Below are 21300 nucleotides of genomic sequence, written 5' to 3' on the forward strand. Positions count from 1 at the left end.
TTTTGTACTGATAAAGTGTGGAGTTTTCATTGATAAGCAACATCCCTGGATGCATGCAACACCTGATTTCCTCTGTTCCTGCTCCTGTTGTGGTGATGGGTGTGGAGAAGTAAAGTGCCCTTACATTATTGAAAACTGGGACTTTGAAAGTTATGTGCTTAAGAAAAGTTCTTGCCTAGAGAAAGTGAATGGAATATTTCGACTAAAGAGAAAGCACCAGTATTATTACCAAGTGCAGCAACAATTGTCTATAACTGGTCGCCAATTTTGTGACTTTGTCGTGTGTGCATTCAGCGAAAACAAACCTCAAGTCTTCATTGAAAGAATTCTCCCAGAAACAAGTCACTGGGAAGCTATCGTTCCCAAAGTTACAAAAGTATGGCAGACATGCATACTACCTGAGATTCTTGCTCGATGGTATACAAGAAAACAGCACTTACCTGAAATAAAACCAGCAAACAAGTCCTCTGGTATTTGTTACTGTGGAATGCCTTCTCAAGGAAGAACTATTCACTGCAGTAACCCAAAGTGCCTAATAAAGGAATTTCACCAGACATGTTTGCATTTATCAGATTCAGTCCCTGATGTTTGGTACTGTCCTAACTGCCGCTTGCTAGCAGAATTTCAATGCAAAAAGCCAAGAAAAGCATCAAAGGCAAGTTCTACTAAGTGCACACATAATGATCAAGCTTTGAAACTGGACAGTATTTGTGTATGTGGCTCATCACCAATGATGAATGAAAGGCTTCTCAAATGTCACAGTGAAAATTGCCAAAATGGAAAGTTTTTCCATCTCCAGTGTCTGGACTATAAAAGAATGCCTAACAATAGTCAAACTACGTGGGTGTGCAGCAATTGCAAGGTGTCTCAAGCAGCCAAAGTAACTGCATCTAGTTCTATTGGTCCTACCACTTGTTCTTCTTCTTCAAAAGCCAACACTGTTAGTGCTGCATCAACAAGCCAATTAAAATGTGAAAACAGTATTCCACAAATGCAAGCAGCTAAATTGGACAAAAAGGAAAGTACAATCATTGGTAATAATGCTAGTGCTGTATCTACTAGTTATTCATCAATTATTGATTCCAGTGATGATGAATCGGATGTCAAAATAACACAAGTGACTAAAGGGGTTTTAGACAAGAGGGCTTCCCTTGGTAGCCTCAATGACAGTCATTTTGACATCATTAATTCACCTACTGGATGGCTGGACTGTACAATAATTCAGAAAGCACAAGTACATCTACAGAAAGTCAATCCTCTGATAGAGAGCTTTCAAAAAACAACCCTTGGCCCCATTAGGAACTTTGATGTTGTCACTTCAGAATTTGTTCAAATATTACATACAGGACATATGCACTGGGTCTGTATAAGCTCTATTGGATGTAGACCAGGCATGGTCAACCTTTATGATAGTCTCTACCATGATATCATTGCCAAAGAGGTTGAAGAACAGGTAGAGAGTTTAATGGCAGACAGCTATGTAGGCATAGAAAATGTAACAGTCCAGCAACAACTGAATGGGAGTGACTGTGGAATCTTTGCCATAGCATTTGCTACGTGTCTGGTTTATGGTTTCAGCCCACGAGACTTTACATTTGACATACCCAAAATGCGCCCACATCTGGCTCAGTGTTTGGAAATTGGTAAAATTACAATGTTTCCATCAGTTTAGAATATGTGTTTAGAACACGCTAGTGTTCACTAGCCATCATCTACTCTTTATTTGAAACAGTAATGTTGTTTTAGAAGAGCAAATGCATTAATACCATGAAAGAAATACAAAGTTGTTAATAATCATAGTAGCTATTTAGCAAATAACAGTTGGTTTCGATCCACTAGAATATTCATTACACAAAAACATATCTATACACCTATTTCATTTAAGAAAGGTTGTCATCGCTAAAGGAGAAAGGTGATAGGTTATTCATAGTTCCAACAATTTCTGGAATCACTTGTTTTTTTTTTTGTTTTTTTTTAATGAGTTTTGAGATATCCAGTGTTGTTTGTAGCCTGAAAGAACTTTAAAGGCTTTGATTATTTGCGTTTATTTTCATATATTACACCTTCGAATCGACTATTGCCTTTGGCAGTGACAACTGTTTTTTTGAAATAGGTGATACAAAAGACCACTATATTCTATTGTGCTTTAAATGCAACAAAATAGTAGTAAATTTGAGAATTAATAATAAACAATTAAGATACACTAGTTTTCATCAGCAATGTCCAAAAATAAAATAGCTACTCTGACAGGAACAAAGCAGAAAAATATTTCTTGTGTCACCAATACATTATGACATTTTGAATACAAGAATATCCTGGTATTTCATTTTTATCTTTATAAATAAATTCAAATTCTTAAATTTTGGTAATAATTAGTATGTTTATAATCTAGTCAAATGGAATGATTGGTGGACAAAGGTTAACAAGACCAGAACACACCCTTAAAATGATATCAATGACTGGTACCTGTTCCTTATTGCTCATGAGAAAGTCAGTGCTCAGTGTCCCTTTCAGAATTGTGTACTTGCACCTCAGCAAACCGATTACCCTCTCCACATGAATTCTGACATTTGCAATTCCTCGGGTGTTCTCAACATCGATGGGGTCCAGCTGGCTCTTCCCCTTAGTAAACGCTGGTATAACAAGCTCTGCTCTCTTGAATGCCACACTTTCATGAACTGTAAATCCCCTGTCGGCCATTACTAGATCACCAGGCACAAGTTTATTTAAAATACCACAGTTTTCAGTGAGGAACTTATCAGATGTTCTGCCACCCCAGGCCTTTGATACAAAGGAAATGGTGCCTTGTGGAGTGATTCCAATTAATACCTTTACAGTGTTGTGGTGTTTGTAGGAGCTGAAGGTCTGGGCTCTTGCCAGCAGGTTGGTAGGCCTTTCTATGAAGACCTCAAAACAATCAATAATCACTGTTGTCTTCTTTCCAAACGAAAACTCGAAGCATTGAGGCATTGTTCTCCATAGTTCATCCCGCTCAGGCCAATATATTAGTTGAGAGAGTCGTATGTCCATGATTGTTATCCAGGTAAAAAATATCCTGGAGACAGTTGGTGCAGACACTTCAAAACGGTATGCAAGATCCAAGTATGGCACATTAAGTCGGAGTTTCATCAAGACCATGACAAGTTCCTGGAACTTCGTTAAGCTCAACGACTTTCTTGCCACATGAGGGGCTACATGTTCATATACAGCTTGTAAAATAGTAGCTGAAGGCAATCCAGTGTAAAATAGTACCTTCCCATCTTCCAGCATATCTTCGCGATCGAAAGGGGCTTTCTTTGGCTGAGAAAACATATAATCTAACTCCTCAGTTTGTGTGCTTGACTCGGTCATTTCTGGATTAACTTCGTTTGTTTGTGTGCTAGAGTCAGTGATCTTACAAAGTTCCTCCAGCTTCGAAGTAATCCCGTCCAATAAATCGCCATCTTGGCAGTGCAACTTTGATTTATCACTCGCTGATTGAAGGTCATTTGCGATCTGGCTGATTTCCTCAGTTAAAGAAGGAGAGTCAAAAGAAATATTGTCGATTGTAGCGCCTTCTTCATCCAGTTTCGCTACCTTTGCAGCTGACTCGAACAATGCTCTTTCCTGTTGTCTCTTCCTTCTCACTTTTGCACGTTCACTTCGCGCGGCTTGAAGATCAGAGTTTTTCTCACTTACTACTGTTTTGTTGTGTCCCAAATTTAATGTAGGCACCCAATCGACGTTAAACTTATCCCAATTGGCAGCAGGTTTTCCAGAAACGAAGTGACGGCTGCAAATTCTCCCACTGTTGATGATTTCTTCGGATAACCCAACCCTACTAATGGCGGCCAACCACTTTCTACGTCGTTCAATCGACAGCTCTTCTGCCTCCTCTCCTTGACTTTTTCTAACCGATGGAACACGAAAGAGGGAAATTCCCTTATCACGAACACTCCTGGTATGACAATTTACCATTAAACAAAGAACCATTATAGAAAATGTGCTGAAAATATTGACTTTTAGTCGCTCGATTGTGATGAATCTCTTTTGTTTACACTATGTTGTGCACCAATATGGCGGTTAGCAACCGTTGTCATGCACCAAGTCACGTGGGTGAAAACCGAGAATAGTGGTGAGTATCCCCGCCTGTCACGCGGGAGACCGGGGTTCGATTCCCCGCCGGGGAGAGGATTATCTTTTTTAGTTTGAAAAGCTTTACTTGTATGATTACTCACAGTAACTAGTACTAGGCTATAAGTTATAACCTACTAATAGCGAATAGTGCCGGATTTGAAAAAAAAAGAAAAAATTATTTCAATTGAAGACTTTTTTGCATGTAAATTTTTGACCAATTAGTTGGATTTAACTAAAGACGCTGAAATACGAGACACAAAAACGTCCAACTTGTCGCGCAACATTGTTGCGGTGCAAGTTCGAAAACAATGTTGCTCGTTTTACATCCTATCTATCCAATTTGTCACGCAACAAAATGTAATGTTGCAAGTTGGGACTATCACGGTGATACTCTGCATGCTGATTGGCTACAAGCTACATAATTCAAGATGGCGGCCGCTTCTGTACATAAAATGTTGCGTGACCAGTTGGACGGGTGATGAAAAACGAGCAACGAATCGCAAATTTGTTGCAGAAAGTTGATCTACGTTCTACTTTTTACAACAAGTTTTCCCAACTTGCAGCAAAAGATTCCCCGCCGGGGAGAGGATTACATTTTCACTTAATTTTTTCTGTTGTGAAGTGTGATTCTGTCGTGAAGTGTGATACTCTTTATGGCAAAAAAGAAATAAGTGCGTAACATAAACACAGATATAAACGAAAGCGCAGATAGTTTTTTTGCTGTTGGCAAACCCTAATATAACTTCAATCGGAAAAAAGACATTCTGTCCTTCGACGTGATATTGATGATACTTTTCGTCGGTATTATCATGTAATCCTCGGTAGTATAGTGGTGAGTATCCCCGCCTGTCACGCGGGAGACCGGGGTTCGATTCCCCGCCGGGGAGAGGATTACCTGTTTGTTTTTGTTTGAAAAGCTTTACTTGTATGATTACTCACAGTAATTAGTACTAGGCTATAAGTTATAACCTACTAGTAGTGAAAAGTGCCTGCTTGAAAGCCAAAAAATTACATTCAACTTTAACTTCAAGACTTTTTTGCATGTAAATATTTGACCTATCGATAAACAATTCGACCATCTGCCACATCTATTGCCTCATAGACTAATCGCTAAGTATCACGCTAGTGTGACATTATAAGAAAAGTTGATTTATCGGAAAAAGGAGTTTACTATCAAATTTGTCCCATCCATATAAATAGTCCATAAGATCGTCCAGCCTGATAACGGATTGATAACGCAGGCGATGCAGATATGTTTCTTTGCAATAATGTTTGTTTGGAAAAAAAAAAAAATCTTTGTCAGTGCAACCTTTTCGAAAATTCAAGGGCAATCTTTTCGAAACTTTGCAATTTTACAATTATCGATGTGACTTATCAAGAACACTAGTGATTCTGACCGTCTTTGCCATGACAACCCCACCAGAGAACATGTCGCTCATTCATCGCTACATTGCCTCTTCCCGCGCTTTGTTTACGTATACGCGGTTCACACATTTTACAAGTTATAGCCAAAACGTCATGATCTCAAAAAAACTACGCGTTTTAATCGTAATCTTACCTTTAATATCATGTCTGAACGCGAAAGCCTCAAAGATACTATCAAATATCTTTAAAGCATTAATTTTTTCTATTATTATTTAACTTGCATGCCAACCGAATCAAATTGACAAAAGTACTTTCAGTTATAGCTCTAGCCCCAGAAAAAAAAAAGAAAAGAAAAAAAGACTACGCACTCCCTCAATGAACTGACGTACGAATTTACGGCTGGTTTTCATTCATTCCTAGGGTAGTGAAATAATAAAAGACACGGCGGCCATGTTGGATGATATAGCAAAAGAATCCATTGACAATTCTTTTGTCAAATTCATCCAAGATGGCGACTATGACGTCGTAAGCAAACGAAGAATTGCAAAGTAGAAGGTGTGTTCTTACCTCGAATTCTGCGACATGAAGGTACATTTCTAGTCTTGTTGGATCGACTCCATCAGGTAAGGGTTTTTTCTGTAGTTCGCTGAGTGAGTATGTATCTCTAGATAATCTGGCCAATTCTTCCTCGAGCTTCAACAACACGGGTTTATCCTTTCGTGCCTGAAAGAAAGATAAACAAAAACATGAAAAGAAAATGAAAATAGAAATGAAAAAATAACCTGTGAAGGCGTGGCAAAAAAAAAAAATGCAAAGCGACATGGTGAGATTACACGGAGCAATTTTCTCTGCAACTTTTCTTGCAACAGCGACAAAAGTTGCAAGAGGTCTTACACAGTGTAACGGAGACGCAATCGTTGCCAAAAGTAGAAACAAATTCTACTTTTTGCAACGATTACTGCAACTTGTCTCGCAATATATATTTATTTATTTAAATTGCGCTATAGGTTAAACGCTGTAATGCTCCATGCAACTTTTGTCACAACGCCGTTGCAAGAAAAGCTGCAGCGTCATGATTGGATAAGAGTAGTACAACCGACAGAAATCCATTGCTATGTTACAGATAAGTTTGAATATAAAAATTGTGGAGCCAGGGTAGAGGTAGCCGGATGTGACGCAGGCTAGGGTAGAGGTTATGGCTCTCAAATGGCTTTCTTTCTCAACCAATCATAACGGCAATAGCTCGCACTGTCCAATCACACCACACTTTTTGATACTTACTTCCACATTGATATCCCTGACATCATCGCGTTCTTCCCAGTATGGAAATAAAGCTTTAAACGACTTGGGTTCGAGTCCAGCGAAAATAATGTATGTTTTGGATAAATTCCTGTTGAGTTCTGAAGTGGAAAAAATAACCAGTTATGAACGAAGTGTTTTAAGATAAAATTCAGCCATAAAACTTTTCTAAAAAAACATAATATTACACGACGTTTCGACGTCAACTGAACGTCGTTATCAAGTGATAAAAAACTAAGAAAACGTTATATAAACTTATATACATGAATAATAATGAGTTTAAAAAGGTGTGAAAACGAAAAACTATGTAATTTAAATACTGTATATTGTATATTGAACGAAGCGAATCCAAGAACAAAGTATACAGCTATTAAACGGACACCCTTTATCAAACGGGCAGCTGTGGGGGCTCCAAATACAGTGAAACAAACCTTTATTTGGCCCCTTATTAAGCGGACACCCTTTATTAAACGGCTATCTGTACGGGTACAAGACATCCCCCCCCCAAATTACTACAATGAAACTAACCTCTCGCTTTTCCCGAGGTTGCGCGGAAACTGGTAACTAGTAAGACGCGTGCTGTAATGTTTTCAATTTTGGTTTTCGCTCTGTTTTTCAAGAAAGTTTGCCGAGCTTTCCGCTGTATGGTATTCCCGAAAGTGTCCGCCCTTTATTAGAAGTACCATACACTTTACTAAATACTATTTGCCGTATCCGTCATCTCTCTACCCTTAGAGGTCTTAGAGGGGAAGCACTAGTACGAGAGACGCTCAGGAACATTAAACCGAGAGGTGTAGTGTTGTCTGTATTTTCTCAAGAGTTTTCCTTACCTTGCGCGTATGATTTAATGGTTTCCATTGCTAAGCGACGGTCATTACTAAAGCGTGTTTGCGCTGAACCTGTAGTGGTTGCCTGCATTTCATTTTCTTCTTCGTCACGTGGCCACCACCCCTGCCACATGTACAACTCATGATGAGCGTCTATGAGGAAAATAGCTGGAGGAAAAAAGCAAACAAAAGTACTAATTAAAAAAAGCACGCAAACGAAATCCCAGTATGAATCAGTTCCCAGGCAGTGAACCAGGCAGAGATGCATTATGGTATAGCTTGGGTATGAGAATCATTCGTGTACACCACGTACTTGTACCCAAACTAGACCAGAATACACCTTGTCTGTATGAGTTACGCAGTGTTCCATAGTACCTGGTTGAGATGCACTGTAAAGTTGTGATTGGCGGATTGGATAAGGTGTCGTCACAGACGACGAACGCGATGGATTCAGAAGTTCTGTGGCCACGAACTGACCGCTGGAGCTATTCAGACTAAAAACTCGTAGAGTGAAGTCGTATTTACGAGAATCTGGAAAATATATAATTCATAAATTATAATTAATAAATGCAATAGATTAAAAGCTATATAGCCAATGGAATTTTCGCCACGCGCCAACCATGTTGAGTGGTACAATAGATTTTTCCCCCGTTAGCCTCGGACTCAAAACAAAAATCTTTAAAAACAAACAACCTAAATTGAAGTAGAAGAAAAATACGATCATATATTTTGCGCACCTTCCTTGAGTGATACATGTGACTGATCTCCCCGTAACGCGTCCCAAAATAAATCTGGCTCATCTCCTTCCTCGAATTCTTGTACTTCTAAAGCATCATCAGGGAATTTGTCATTAAACCTAAACAGGAAAAAATATCAAATTACTTTTGTTCCTGAAAATTAGACATCAATTTTACCCTCTCCCTCCCCCCGCCGGGGAAATTCAATCCATTTGTACTCAGTGGACGAATCATTTAGAAGGCTACAATGGGAAGACCTGCATTCTACCCACTTTTCTTCCTGTCACAAAATGCTTCGAAAAATAAGGGGTATAAAGAAATTCAACTAAGTCTGAAGGGTCCTACTTATTCACTTTCTCTCTGGAGGTCAAGAAGAAATAAATTTCTAGCAGCATATACCACCGTATCTCCCAAGAAAACCCACCACTCCCTTAAAAATTAAGTCTAGGAAACGTGAGAGATATTCCTACTCGAGAACTCGAGCGCGTGACAAACATAAACTTTAATTCCTAGCAAGGTAGCATTCCCCTTGACAAACTCGTGCCTTTTGCTTGCGCGCAATACTTTTTTCTGGCGTGACTGGCGTGACTCTAAAACCAATTCCTAAAATATACCCATACTGCTTAGGATTACTTTACTAACCACTTCATGAGCTGTTTTCCCGCGTTTTTTCCAATGTTTCTAATCTCTTTGCTTGATTTTGCTCCGTGCCAGACGTACAGTATTAGTTCTATAAGATCTACTACAACGAATGAGGTGCGCGACCGTAATGCGTATGGACTGAAACAAAACCATTAAATACATTAGTTAATACCCAATTAGGCTAGAGGTAAAGTCATTAATTATTGGTATGAAAACACCAATTCCCTCCCGGAACATAAACACGGTGCAACGATGTGTGTCTTTTTAGAGACTTATAGATGCAACGACGAGTACGAGATTTTATTATTTTCACTTATATTTTAAATTTTTTTAAGGACCTCCCTGGAAATCATTTTTATGAGTGGAGTATCCTCATTAAATATTATTATTATTATTTTTTTTTTTTTTTAATATTATTTTAGCTCTTAAAGATTGAAACGAAACGAAAACCCGATTACTTCACTTTACTGTATTTCAAAGAAGGCTTTGATGTCTTACTCTGTTTTGACTTGAAGTAGGTACACTTCGTCTGGATCTTCGTTACGTACAATAAACATACACGTGTCCTCCTCGTCATCTGTTCACGATAAATATATAAAGAACATTACTTAGACTATGACGCAGGAAGAGATAATGGCAAAATGAACGCAAATTTCGAAAACAAAGACTGCAGTAACACGGTACGGGCGTTAGAACTCCGACGGACGGGGTTACCAAGGGCATGTGGACTTTTAAGCGTGGCATCCATGTTTATTCCCATAATAGCAATATTACATGAAAAATGTACTCGAATTTGATTGGCTGAGAGCAGTGCGGTTAACCAATAACACAGCAGAAAAAGTAATTTGCACTAAAAGTAAAGTCATAGTCATGAGAGGGATCCATTTAGCTCTTTGTAATATCTTTTAGTTGCATTTTACTTCAACGCCCCCAACTTCAAAATTGACGATCGTTTCTCATTGGTTTGAATTTCTGCAAACTAGGAGTAAAAATAAAGTAACAGACATCTTGATTTTACCTTCGTCTTCCGGTGGTTCCCGCCTGGAATGTACAAAAAAATTGAAAAATAAGTCCGAAAAGCATTTTTACAGAATGTTTTCTATTTGTCCTTCTGACTGGTGTGCGGTATCTTCTACTCGAGCCGGTCACACCAGGATTTATCATTCATGCAAATGCATAATTGCGTTTTGCGCAATTATTTTCAATGCAAAAAAAAAAAAAAAAACATTTTTAACGTTCTTCTGTTCAGTATGCGTTGAAACCATGACTATTCTACCCTCCCGTTCCCCGCACAATCTCACTTACTTTCCTTGATGTACCACCATCTTGCCACCAAACAACCGAGGAAAACATGGCGGTTCTTTTCCTTGCGCTACGAGAACCTGAAACATTCGAATGTAGCAACACATGGTCAGCTAAAGTATAGATTCAGATGAGTTGAGGAAGGGGGAACAACTGAATTATTTTTATGCATGATATTGGTCGATATATTCTTATTCCAGAGAGAGAATCGTTCTGTGACGACCCTAAGAACGTCTTGGTAGTAGGCTTTATTAAAAAAAAACTTGTCATTGCTAATCATCAACGCAAAGTACAGCAGTGGCGCAGCTCAACGGGCTCGAAGTGAAAGCGTGTGAAGGCGCCTCTTGCAGCCGCCATACAGTTCGAATTATAAAGGGTTCATTTGAGAGGAGGGAGAAAAAAACAGGACTGGAAAAACTCTCGAAGTCAGAAAAAGAACCAATCAACTCTACTCACACCAACAGCTCTCTGAAAAATATCTTACCTGGGGTCCTCTGTCTGAGTCCAGTTCTACGGTCATTAGGGCAGCAGCACCCTTCTCATTGATCGTAGAGTCTTGTCCTTGCCAGAAGAAGTAGACTATCTTGTCTCTGCCTACATCTTCTATCCTAGATGTCTTGCCTTTTAGTGACTTGACACCTGTACGCTTAACACAGTATTTCCATCGAACGATATATCCTGGAGTTTCAAAATAAAAACAAAATAAAAATCTTAGTCTCAATTGGGTTTCCTGTGGTACGAAAAGGAAGAGAGGGACTTGGTTCGTGTCCGCGCCTAGTAATTTGTAAGTTTTTATTAAGTTCTGTCCTGATGACAACAGGATACCATCAAATAAAAAACTAGGTGTGCATAATGCTGATAAATAACATCTTGGCTATTCTAACATCGTACTCAGATCCTACTCATTAGCAAAATCTGAGTATGGTCTGGGTACAAGAACGAGAATGCATGCAAATGACTTTTGATGTTAAGTATTCAAAGTGGCCGTTTGCATGATGGCGTCATTTACTATACCACTACTTGTATCCCTTGAACACCTTTTGTTCGGTTAAATAACACCATTTATCTAACTATTCTCATGAGGCAATGAAAATTTGAATAAGAAAGAAAATACGTAAAGCATTTTGGTAGTGGTAGTAAAATGACGCCATCAGGCAAACGGCCTATTTCAAAATAATAACTGATATTCCCTGATAATTATTACCTTCACAAGAATGGAAGTGACCATAATCCTCTTCGGGCATAGCATTGTAGCCATATTCCTTGACATGCCACACTTTAACATCAACAGTGGTGACGGAAAACCGTCTTCCTTCTTCGTCAATACTTCCAATTCCTCTACCTATATCAAAATCTACCGACAGAAAGAAAAACCAATGACGATTAATACAGAATTATCCATAAAGTATTGATTTTCCGCATTTTCCTTACTTACTTTCAAGAACAAGGCTTGGTTCTGGAGGAAGTTCTATCATCATGTTTACATCGACTGTTTTGAGGCTAAAAATACCATTTTCTTGCTTGTCCTGTGTTAAATACAGAGGTAAGAGATAGATAAGGTATTGGTGGCTTTTGCATCTCTTCGCATGAGAAAAAGAGGACAAAAGATGTGGCCGCCATTGTAGTTTACATGACAACAGATATAATACCAAGACTACGACTACATCTATTGTCAAAGCCAACCAAAATGGCGGCTATGACGTCACATGCACAAAAATAATTAGAGTTTTAGGAGCTTGTCGGTGTTAGCTTTGTAGCTTTTCTGGTGACTCTAAATTTATTGGAACGTGTAAAAAAAAAAAGAATAAAAAACCAAAATATGTATATAGGCGTTATTGTAACAAACTGATGAACATGATGATGTCGCGTTCTGATTGGTTTGGAGCGCGTGCTTTATGAAAGCACATTTCACGCGCGCGCACTTTCCGTTGCGTCATTCCTAACTAAAATACCGGTTATTGTATTTTGTATTTTATGAAAGAAATAAAAAACTTGCTTGCTGTACTGTGTGCCGTTATAAAGCACTTGGGAATTTGCAGAATACGAGAGAAGTGTTAGGAGAAGCACGACCGTAGCGGAAAACCCCCACGTGCTTTATGACTGCACACAGGACGGGCGCGAGTTTTCTATTTCTTCACTAAAAAGCAATGGTGATGATGGATAATGATTATAATGAGGACACTGGTGGTAACGATAGAGATGAGGAATGCTAACGGATGTTGATAATGGTCGTCTGATGAGTGAAAAGATAGTCAATATAGTTGGGGGGGAGGGGGGAGGGGTATGTCGAAAAAAAGACTGAATGAACAAAATGAGTGATGCCAAAATTGGTTGGAGCAGATTTCGCGCTAAAATGGGTCATACGACACATGATAACGTTCATTTCCAGGAATATTGTTTCGTTATTCAATCAAATAACACACACGACACCGCTGCTCATCCAATCAGAGCAGGACTTTATCACGTCATGCACGTTACTGTGACTTCATAGGAATACGAAATCTGCTCATGAAAGTCTGTAAAGTTATGAAAGGAAGCGAGGTATGCATGCATGTACGTATGACTGCATGAATGATGTACGTACGTATGAGATAGCATCACCAGTGCCTGTTTCTTGATTTTCTTCTTGGAGAGTTGACTTAAAGTACAAAGATGCAGTTAGCACGCATATTTAAGTTAGTAAAGAGACGATACAAAACATGCACACCTGACTGACACAGATAGTCAGCTAATGGTCAGCGGTCAGCATGATAAAATCGAGGTCTCTTCCCTTATATGCACAAAAAATGGCACTTTTCATGCGACAGAGGTGTATTTTGCAATAGGACGTTTGCATGATGGCGTCATTTCACTTCCACTACCAAGATGCTTTGCGAATTTTCTTTCTTATTTAAATTTGTATTCCCTCATGAGAATAGTAAGACAATTGGTACTAATTAACTGAACAAAAGAAAGTGTGCAAGGGAGTCTGGTAGTACAGGTCAATGAATCCACCGTGCAAACGTCCTATTGCTTCATTACTTAATTAAAACAAAGTAAAAATTGATGACCTTAAGATTAATGACGTCAGTTTTGCAATGGCTGCTTATATATGTACAAAATTCAGCGGTGAAATCTGTTCGAAATTTTAGGACATCTCATGCAATATCCGTAGTAAATTTGTTTCTACTAAAATGACGTGTCGACTGATAAAATGATTAGGTATAAGATACCAACCTTTTTGTTCAAGACAGCAAAGCTACCGCTGACCGGTTTCTTGACAAAGTCCTTGGTGTAATCAACGTTGTGATCAGGCCAATCAATGAACTTCTCTCTAAACAACACAGTCTCTGAACGCGCCGTCATTCTGCCGAGTAAAGCCCATTTAGGCCGTGATATCTCATGACTCTGCTCCTTGTCCGAGAGGGACGAAGGATGGAACGGATTTAGTCGACTCTGAGAAAATCATAACATTCAAAGTCAGTCTCATTCTATCACAGGGAGCCCAATTTGGATAAAACTGCTAAACTGAAATAAAACCTACCCTTCTATATATATGAGAACTTATGTGAAGTTTTAAAAATAGCGTTCGATCACACGTTACGAAAAAGCGTGTGTCCGTAGCTTCCTACCCTCAAGCCCAAAGGCTCGTCACGCAATGCATCACTTCCACGTTGCGTGACGACCCATAGCGTTTTTTGGCTAGGTACCCGTACCTTATATTTAAATTTTCCATCGTAGATTTCTTGAGCAAGTTTCATTCCTTTTAGTCGAGCTGATCGGTTGCAATTTCGTCCAAGCCAAAGATAAACCTCAGGACCAAAATCCAATACGTATGCCTTATGGAGTAAAAGACAGTGTTAGTCTAGTCCTTTCACAGTTCCCTGCGCCATCTTGAAAAGTAGCCGTGGACTTGAAGCGAGACGAAAGGTGGGTTTACAATGATAGAGTCCTTTTTTAACACCTTGAACAATCATGGTCTTAGTGTTTATGGAGCATCACCTCCGGAGCTTACCACCGTACAAAACTTTTTAGATCGCTGTTACAAACGAAATTATACAACATACCATTATGATATCCAGGATCTTTTAAATAAATTTGACACAAGGCTATATAAGAAATCGGTTAGTAGTGACCATCCTTTGCATAGCATAGTGCCTAAGATACAAACGTCCAAATATAATTTAAGGAAATCATATTTTATTAGACCTAGAGTTAATTCTCAACGTTTTAAAAACTCATTTGTAAATAGAATAATCTTTAGTAATTAGTATCTTTTAATCAGTTTTTAGTTTTATGATTGTAATCACGTTAATGATATGTATTTTATCATTTCTTTAATAAAGACATTATTATTATTATTATTATTATTATTATTATTATTATCATTTAAATGTCTCTATCATTGCAAGCTCACCGTTCGTCTCGATACGAGGCAAAAGCACGGCTACCTTTCAAGATGGCCCAGGGAACTGTGAAGGGGACCATTAGCTAATTCAGCTTGGGCGTAGTGTTTCACGATTTTAGGCCCCTTGTGATTTCCTTCAGCGCTATATATTTATTTTTTTGTTTGAAGGTAACGCGCAAAAAGATATGCTAATATGGACAATGGTGTTGGAAACCGAGAAACTGGTGCGTCGCCAAATCCTAAAAGAAGGACTAAGGGTAGTAGGCGCGAGATCCCTTACACTCTCATTTAAAACGGAAGTTCACAACGAAAGAAAACGGAAGTCCACAAGGAAAGGAAACAAAGCCTCGTGCACTTGGTTTTACAAAGCAAAGGAAACCAAGACCAAATCCTTAGTTTATAGTCAATCAACATGGTGGTCATAAACGTCAAACGCGACCCTATTACGTCAGAGTCAGAGTATTACTCACGTGATCTGGGTCCATGAATTTTTCACTAAGTACCCTTCCGGATAAATCATCTCTGAACTTGAGTTCCGGGGGGTCTCGGCTATAATCAATCCTATATACTAGGTTTGTTGCCTGGATATTCTTTTCGTATTCTTCGTCCGTTGGAACTTGTCGAGCACCTACGAATGAAGATATTATAATTGATGAATAAGTTACTGACTGCAGTTCTATGAATAGGTATAGATATTTCCAAGAAGAATGTTAGAGAACTTAAAAGTTCGTTGGAAAATTGGAATGGACGTTGGAAAATCGATCATTCCAAGATCCAAGGATAGCTGGAATGACTGGCGTTTCTCATTATTATTCTCGTCAAGAACATAGAGGTTCATCTTGAGACATCTGGTGTTGTTTGCGGGAAGCCATTGCTTCAATTGACTTACTGGCTATTTTACTTTTCCCGCCCAAAAGTTTCCAGAATGACGTCGATCCGGCCTCCTCCTTTCCTTCTTCTATCATGTGGGATGTTTTGGTATTAGTACCCAGGTCTCTTTGTTTGACGATGATCGTGGATACTTCAGCAGCCTGGGACCAAACCAAAAGAGCGGAGAGTTAAATTAAATACCAAAGACCTGGTCGCCATGTTGGATGACATAGAAAAATGAAACAAGACTAAATATAAATCCAGCATGGCGGCCTATGATGTCCCGTGCATTCCAAAAATAATTAACTTTGAACTTCACATTTTTACAAAATCGTTCTTACTATTTCTACATAATTTACCTTGGCTTTCTTCATGATATTCGCTCCTTTACCTAACCACACGTAGACATTCTTTTCGGTTACCAACACGAACGCGTCACCTGAGTTAAGAGACTTCGCAGAGGGTTCTACCAATCTCGTTTGCAAGTGTCTGTGGCCTGTGAAAAAAAACCCACTATAATTCCTTTCACAGTTCCCTGCGCCATCTTATCAAGGTAGCCGTTCCTTTGCATCGAAGTGAGACGAACGGTGAGCTCGCAATGATTGAGACCTTTTTGACGGATTGAAAAAATAAATTCACGTCTCTGTTATTGCAAGCTCGCCGTTCGTCTTGCTTCAATGCCAAGGCAAGGTGGCCTTTCAGGCCTTTCAAGATGGCGCAGGGAATTGTGAAGCACCTTTGATTATATCCATATTGAATGGACGCAATAGCAATTATTCTTACAAATAAACTCTAAACTATCTCATCGAGATAACTTAAAACCACCTTGTGATTAAATGGTTCTGTCCACTACATTGTATATTCTGTTTATGGGTTTCCTGTGGATTCTGCCTCCTTCCAGCGTAATTTGTATAGAACTAGTAAAGCTGCTATCGTCCAAAACTAAACATAGCAAGAGACTGAATAATATCTATGTACCTTTAATCTGTAGCAGCATGACAGGGAGAAAGCCACCAAATTCCTTGAGTTCAGTGCTGATCCCTTCAACATTCTTGGCGGTTTTTCTAAGAGCAGTACTGGCTTCTTTAAGGTTTTCTTTCTTCGACAACCCTTCAAGTGCTTCGGCTGCAAACTTTGACTCATTTCCTACAGGATAAAAAAGATTTAAAAAAGAAAATACTTCATAAAACAAAGAATACTGACTAAATAACCAGTAAATGCAGCGTAACTTACGTTTCTTGGACACATAAGTACGAATAGGTTTCTCTAGTTCATCAGCTTCTTTCACGTGATTCCGCTCGGCCTTCGATACGAGGAACTGGACAAAAGGGGAAAAAAAGATTTATTATCAACCAAAGAAAATTGAGCATGATCATTGTGAAGTACCACTGTGCTCTTTGACAGCAAGTAGGCAGTATGCCTTGTTTCATTGTCAAAATATACGTGGAAACAAAAGTGAAGAACACTCAAATATATATAGACATATTGAAATGCCTCCCGAACATTCAAATGAAAAATTCTGCAAAAATTCTAATTTAAGCTAGCCTTCTGAATAGGCTTCTTTAGCGTCGTCACGTTGCGTTTTTCTCATCGGATCTGCGTAGATGGCTAATAAAGGTTAACCTCAGTAACAGGAAAACTGGAAAGCAAAATATACCCCATTCCCTAAAGCAATTCTCAAGAGAAGGAATTATCTCACCATCCCTCCCTTCGCCCGCACCCCACCCCCACCAGGATGAAGATTTAGTGCGTTAAAGAATATAATATAGTTACTTAGAATCTTACATCAGTCTCTGTTCTCAAGTCTTCTCTTTTCTGCCTGGCTTTGATTGGGTTACTCGTGGGTGCGTGTTTACGCGAGGGACGAAGCTTACGACGATGATCAGCGAAAGCTTTCAAACTTAAATAAACAAAAATAAAAATTAATATTTGAACTTTTTCCCCTCGACCACAATTTTAAAAATTAATAATGAAGCCCTTGTTACGAGCGTTGATTCATTCAACTTGTCTCGTGGAAAAAAAAATTGCGCGTGGCAAGAAACTACCCTTATTACACGCGCGAGTTCCATTGCAACCACTCTCGCACACTCATTTTTCTGCGCATGCTCAATGAAATGCTAGATCACCTCTAAAGCAATCTCGTACCCAGAGCCTGCGTTTCTTTCGGCCTGCGGCGAAGAACGAGGGCTCTGGCATAATCCATTTTTGGCTCATGCGCAGTTTTTCGGAAGTGAAACAATCAATGAAAAATAGCTTTCATAACTGCTTTCAAACAGAGTTCTGTGTTTACTTCCGTTCAAAATAAGAATTAAAAATCGGGAACATTTTTTTTTTCTTTTTTTTTGGCAAGTCTTTAAACGTATACGCTCTTATACCGGAAGTCCAAGAACTGATCTTGGTCTCAAAAAATGGATTATGCCAGATCCCTCGTTCTTCGCCGCAGGCCAGAAGAAACGCAGGCTCTGGGTACGAGATTGACCTATAAAGCTGAGCGTGGAGCATGCGCAGTAAATATGACAGGGCTCTGGGTTAATAAATGGTGGTTCCATTTCTCCAATAAGAAAATGGGGAAGAAAAGTATATGACCGTATGCCACACGCTCGTACAACCTACTACAATGCCTTTAACGAGACAAGCTGCAAGAGAAATTGTCACATTTAACAGCGCTTTTACAAGACATTGTCATAGTAGTACCGCTGACCAGGAGTTTGCGCCTGTTTGTAAAAACATTCCAGATTCTGCTGCTTGTGCTTGAGCTCCATTATGTTCGTCTGTTTGTGCTGTGTATATTTATAGTCGTCATATTCTCGTGTCACTCATTGAGAAAACAGTCATTGAGTCCAAAACTTGTTTTCTAACTAGTCTATCTAATCTAGCAACCTTTACATCAGACTACATTACATGCCTTCCTGTACGGGAAGGATTTCGGTGACCCCGATTGAACCAACCAGGAAAGCTTGCCTCAAATGCGAATCACCTTCAATGACTTCAATCCTATCCTATCAATCTTAATTTAATGGACTAAATTTGTACATTAAGTTATGACCTTTGAACACTATGCTTTTGTATACCGAGCGAAGAAAGCATTCCAATAAAGTGTGCAGACACTACATCTTTGAGGGAAAATGTTTTCTTTGAATGGTGCTACTTAGCGTTTATTAGTCAGTAGTTCTTCATAGGTTTGTCTGGAAACTAATCAAGAGCTGAACTGTGCTTCGCATCGTGAGCAGCGCTGCGAGTATCAATTTAAAAACACCAAAAACCATTAGAATTTCTAGGTCATTCATGAAGTCAGCCATTCCTAAACGATTTCAGAGATTTCTCCTCGCAAAGAACAAGTCGGTGGTTATCAAGTAACTTGATAAGGTGGAATTTAAATCTTTACAACCCGGACTGCTCCGCTATTCATGAAATAGCGTAGATTTTAATCAAATTTAATATCGATGTTGTGAGTTTTGGAGATTCGTTTAATAACGTCCTTTTTTCACGAAGGTAGCACTTAATAGCCAGTGGATAACAAACCTGTGGCCCTCATTCCATGATCGAATTGGAATTTAGGAGTTGATTTTTGCGGAGGGAGGAAAACCGGAGAACCCGGAAAACACTCGAAGCACAGGAGAGAACCAACAAACAACCCTACTCATATACAACACCGAACCCGGCGGGAATCGGGTCGCATTGATGAGAGGCGAGCGCTCACACCGCTACGCCACACGTGCTTCCCTTGTTTTTAGGATATAGCTGTTGAAGTCTCTAATAAGAATCTTATCAATGGTGCAAGTAATAAGCTCTTCAGTAAAGGGTGTTATTCATATTCTGCGACCCAGCCAGTTCCAGGCGCGGTAAATTAACTCGACTGATTTACGAGGGTTTGAATTTTTACATAAACGGCCCAAAAGCCCGATAAAAGTTGCAAAAATCGCAAGTAAATATATATATATAGTCAATTCAAAAAATGTCGTCGAGCAACTCAAGCCTACGCGACTAGACCGAAAGGAACTATGGGTAGTAATCATTGAAGCCGAGTTGACTGCATAATTTTATCTGACTAGTTATGCCTGGTTTACAGCACGAACGTTCGTAGGCGAGCGGGAAGTGTTGAAGGAGACGTTTTTTAAATGCCTTCATATTTTCGAAATTGTGAACTGAATCATAACTACCTTGTTTTTCTTTCCCTAAACCCAAAGACATGCATTTGATGGATTGTTTCTTGCCATTATTATCTTATTACTAGCGGGAACAATTTATTCAGAACGAATATTTAAACCGCTTCAGTGATTTTTACCCATATTTCTTTCGGTCCAGTTGCGTAGGCTTGAGCCAGTCGACGACAACGTTTTTTGAATTGACTGTATATATATATATATATATATACACACACTCGATTGCAGGAACGTTGTAGTATACATTTATACATTTATACAAATACCTAATGAGATGCATATTGCAATTTTACTTTTTTAACCCTCAAAACCAATTGATTTATAATCTGTAAGATGTGAAACACAAGACTAAAATATTTTGACGTTCATTGAATGAAACAAATAATAAATAAAGCGAGTTTTCTGTTTTGCATATCATTAAATATACAGAATAAATTAGGTACTTGTATAAATGTATACTACAACCTTTCTGCAATCAAGTGTATATATATATATAATGTGAATTTTTAAAATCAGATATTAGCTTCAAAAGTCCGACCACCATATAAAATCGTCAAATTTTATCGATACTTTGAAACAACCTCTCAGGCTGATCAAAGTCAGAGCATGGTAAACTCACAGATCGAATTTAACTTGTTAGAGGATTTGCGGAGGAAGTTAAGAAAACAGGAGAACCGTCGGAAACCCAAAAGCCCCGGCTTCGCTTCAAGGGAGAGACCTAAAAGAGTCTACTCACATGTGATGCCGAGTCTGGGAATCGAACCTGAGACCCCAGACGTAAGAGGCAAGTGTAAGACCGCTACACCACTTTTGATTATCGATCACTTAAATTAGAGTGGTGATCAGACATGCGGGAGGATTATATCTCCATTAATGCGACAGTGTAACGGATAACTAAGGACTTTTTAATTGCGGGGTGCTTTTCATATAAAAAGAACATTCTTGCTTAGAGTGGTATACTGCGCAAACAGGATGTTTTGGCGACGCGGTAAGTTCACTTTAATAGGCGCGCAAAACATTATCAGGAAAAATAAGACCGCAATAATCAAACTATTTATTCCTACGCGCTTAAAAGAAGGAGCTATCGATATCAAAGAAATGTTAAAAAGCCTTCTACGCTTGCCAAATTATCTTTACACCGAGTTTCTACTAGCTGAACGGAGAAGCAACGAAAGATTTTCGTGACAATAGCACATAGCAGAAGATCGCCTGGGGAACCGCTCCATATTTTTTAACCAAAAATAAACATACACTTGAGATAAGATACTTAACGTGACACTTCGGTGATAAGGACAGCTTGCTGTTACACATTTTATTGAAATACATTATTGAATAAAAGTGATTAACCAGTTTGAATATTTTTTCCAGAAGCTTTTTTTAATGAATGGAGAAAGGCCTGCCTTAACGTCCACTCTGGTTTTAATTCAAATTAGTAAAAAAAAAATCAATGCATTTTTTGTTTGTTTGTCTTTGACTGCTTGTTTCACACTGAAATGTGTACTTCAGTTTTTCAATTTGGAAAACTGGTGCAGTGACTATTAGATGGCTTCCGAGCTTTGTGATTGGATGGTGTCTGTTTTCTCGTTTATGAT

General features: G+C 38.8%; 2 protein-coding genes and 1 non-coding gene across 7 annotated transcripts in view; 1 reads left to right on the forward strand and 2 right to left on the reverse strand.

The window, feature by feature from the left end:
• LOC116289420 (supervillin) overlaps positions 1-21300 on the reverse strand; it is a 41907-nt gene that overhangs the window by 10520 nt on the left and 10087 nt on the right. For 4 of the 5 annotated variants that reach the window (XM_031696358.2, XM_031696349.2, XM_031696341.2 and 1 more), the window contains 21 exons: positions 17331-17445; positions 16779-16863; positions 16524-16691; positions 15905-16041; positions 15565-15706; positions 15146-15303; positions 13984-14106; positions 13505-13723; positions 12873-12926; positions 11724-11814; positions 11493-11642; positions 10773-10966; positions 10292-10368; positions 10005-10027; positions 9485-9563; positions 8987-9124; positions 8345-8463; positions 7983-8138; positions 7611-7775; positions 6763-6881; positions 6049-6204 (listed from right to left, as the gene is read on the reverse strand). In XM_031696358.2, coding sequence (XP_031552218.1) covers positions 6049-6204; positions 6763-6881; positions 7611-7775; positions 7983-8138; positions 8345-8463; positions 8987-9124; positions 9485-9563; positions 10005-10027; positions 10292-10368; positions 10773-10966; positions 11493-11642; positions 11724-11814; positions 12873-12926; positions 13505-13723; positions 13984-14106; positions 15146-15303; positions 15565-15706; positions 15905-16041; positions 16524-16691; positions 16779-16863; positions 17331-17445 — 2668 coding nt within the window. The remainder of the gene's footprint in view (positions 1-6048; positions 6205-6762; positions 6882-7610; positions 7776-7982; positions 8139-8344; positions 8464-8986; positions 9125-9484; positions 9564-10004; positions 10028-10291; positions 10369-10772; positions 10967-11492; positions 11643-11723; positions 11815-12872; positions 12927-13504; positions 13724-13983; positions 14107-15145; positions 15304-15564; positions 15707-15904; positions 16042-16523; positions 16692-16778; positions 16864-17330; positions 17446-21300) is intronic. The other variant, XM_031696367.2, reaches the window with a different exon arrangement.
• On the reverse strand, positions 1668-4070 carry LOC148908660 (uncharacterized). The gene has a single exon (XM_089035362.1). The coding sequence runs from the start codon at positions 3970-3972 to the stop codon at positions 2389-2391; it is 1584 nt and encodes a 527-aa protein (XP_088891488.1). The 5' UTR covers positions 3973-4070; the 3' UTR covers positions 1668-2388.
• Trnad-guc (transfer RNA aspartic acid (anticodon GUC)) lies at positions 4932-5003 on the forward strand. Its single transcript has one exon. It is a non-coding gene; the product is annotated as a tRNA-Asp (tRNA).

This window comes from Actinia tenebrosa, unplaced genomic scaffold (assembly GCF_029948245.1).
Source record: "Actinia tenebrosa isolate PJP-AT-01 unplaced genomic scaffold, QUT_ActTen_1.0 PGA_scaffold3__52_contigs__length_22856419, whole genome shotgun sequence".
NCBI classification, from domain to species: Eukaryota; Metazoa; Cnidaria; class Anthozoa; order Actiniaria; family Actiniidae; genus Actinia; species Actinia tenebrosa.

Bases quoted from the DNA above. Each gene is read 5' to 3' on its own strand.
- LOC148908660 (XM_089035362.1), bottom strand. From the start codon at position 3,972: ATGGTTCTTTGTTTAATGGTAAATTGTCATACCAGGAGTGTTCGTGAT.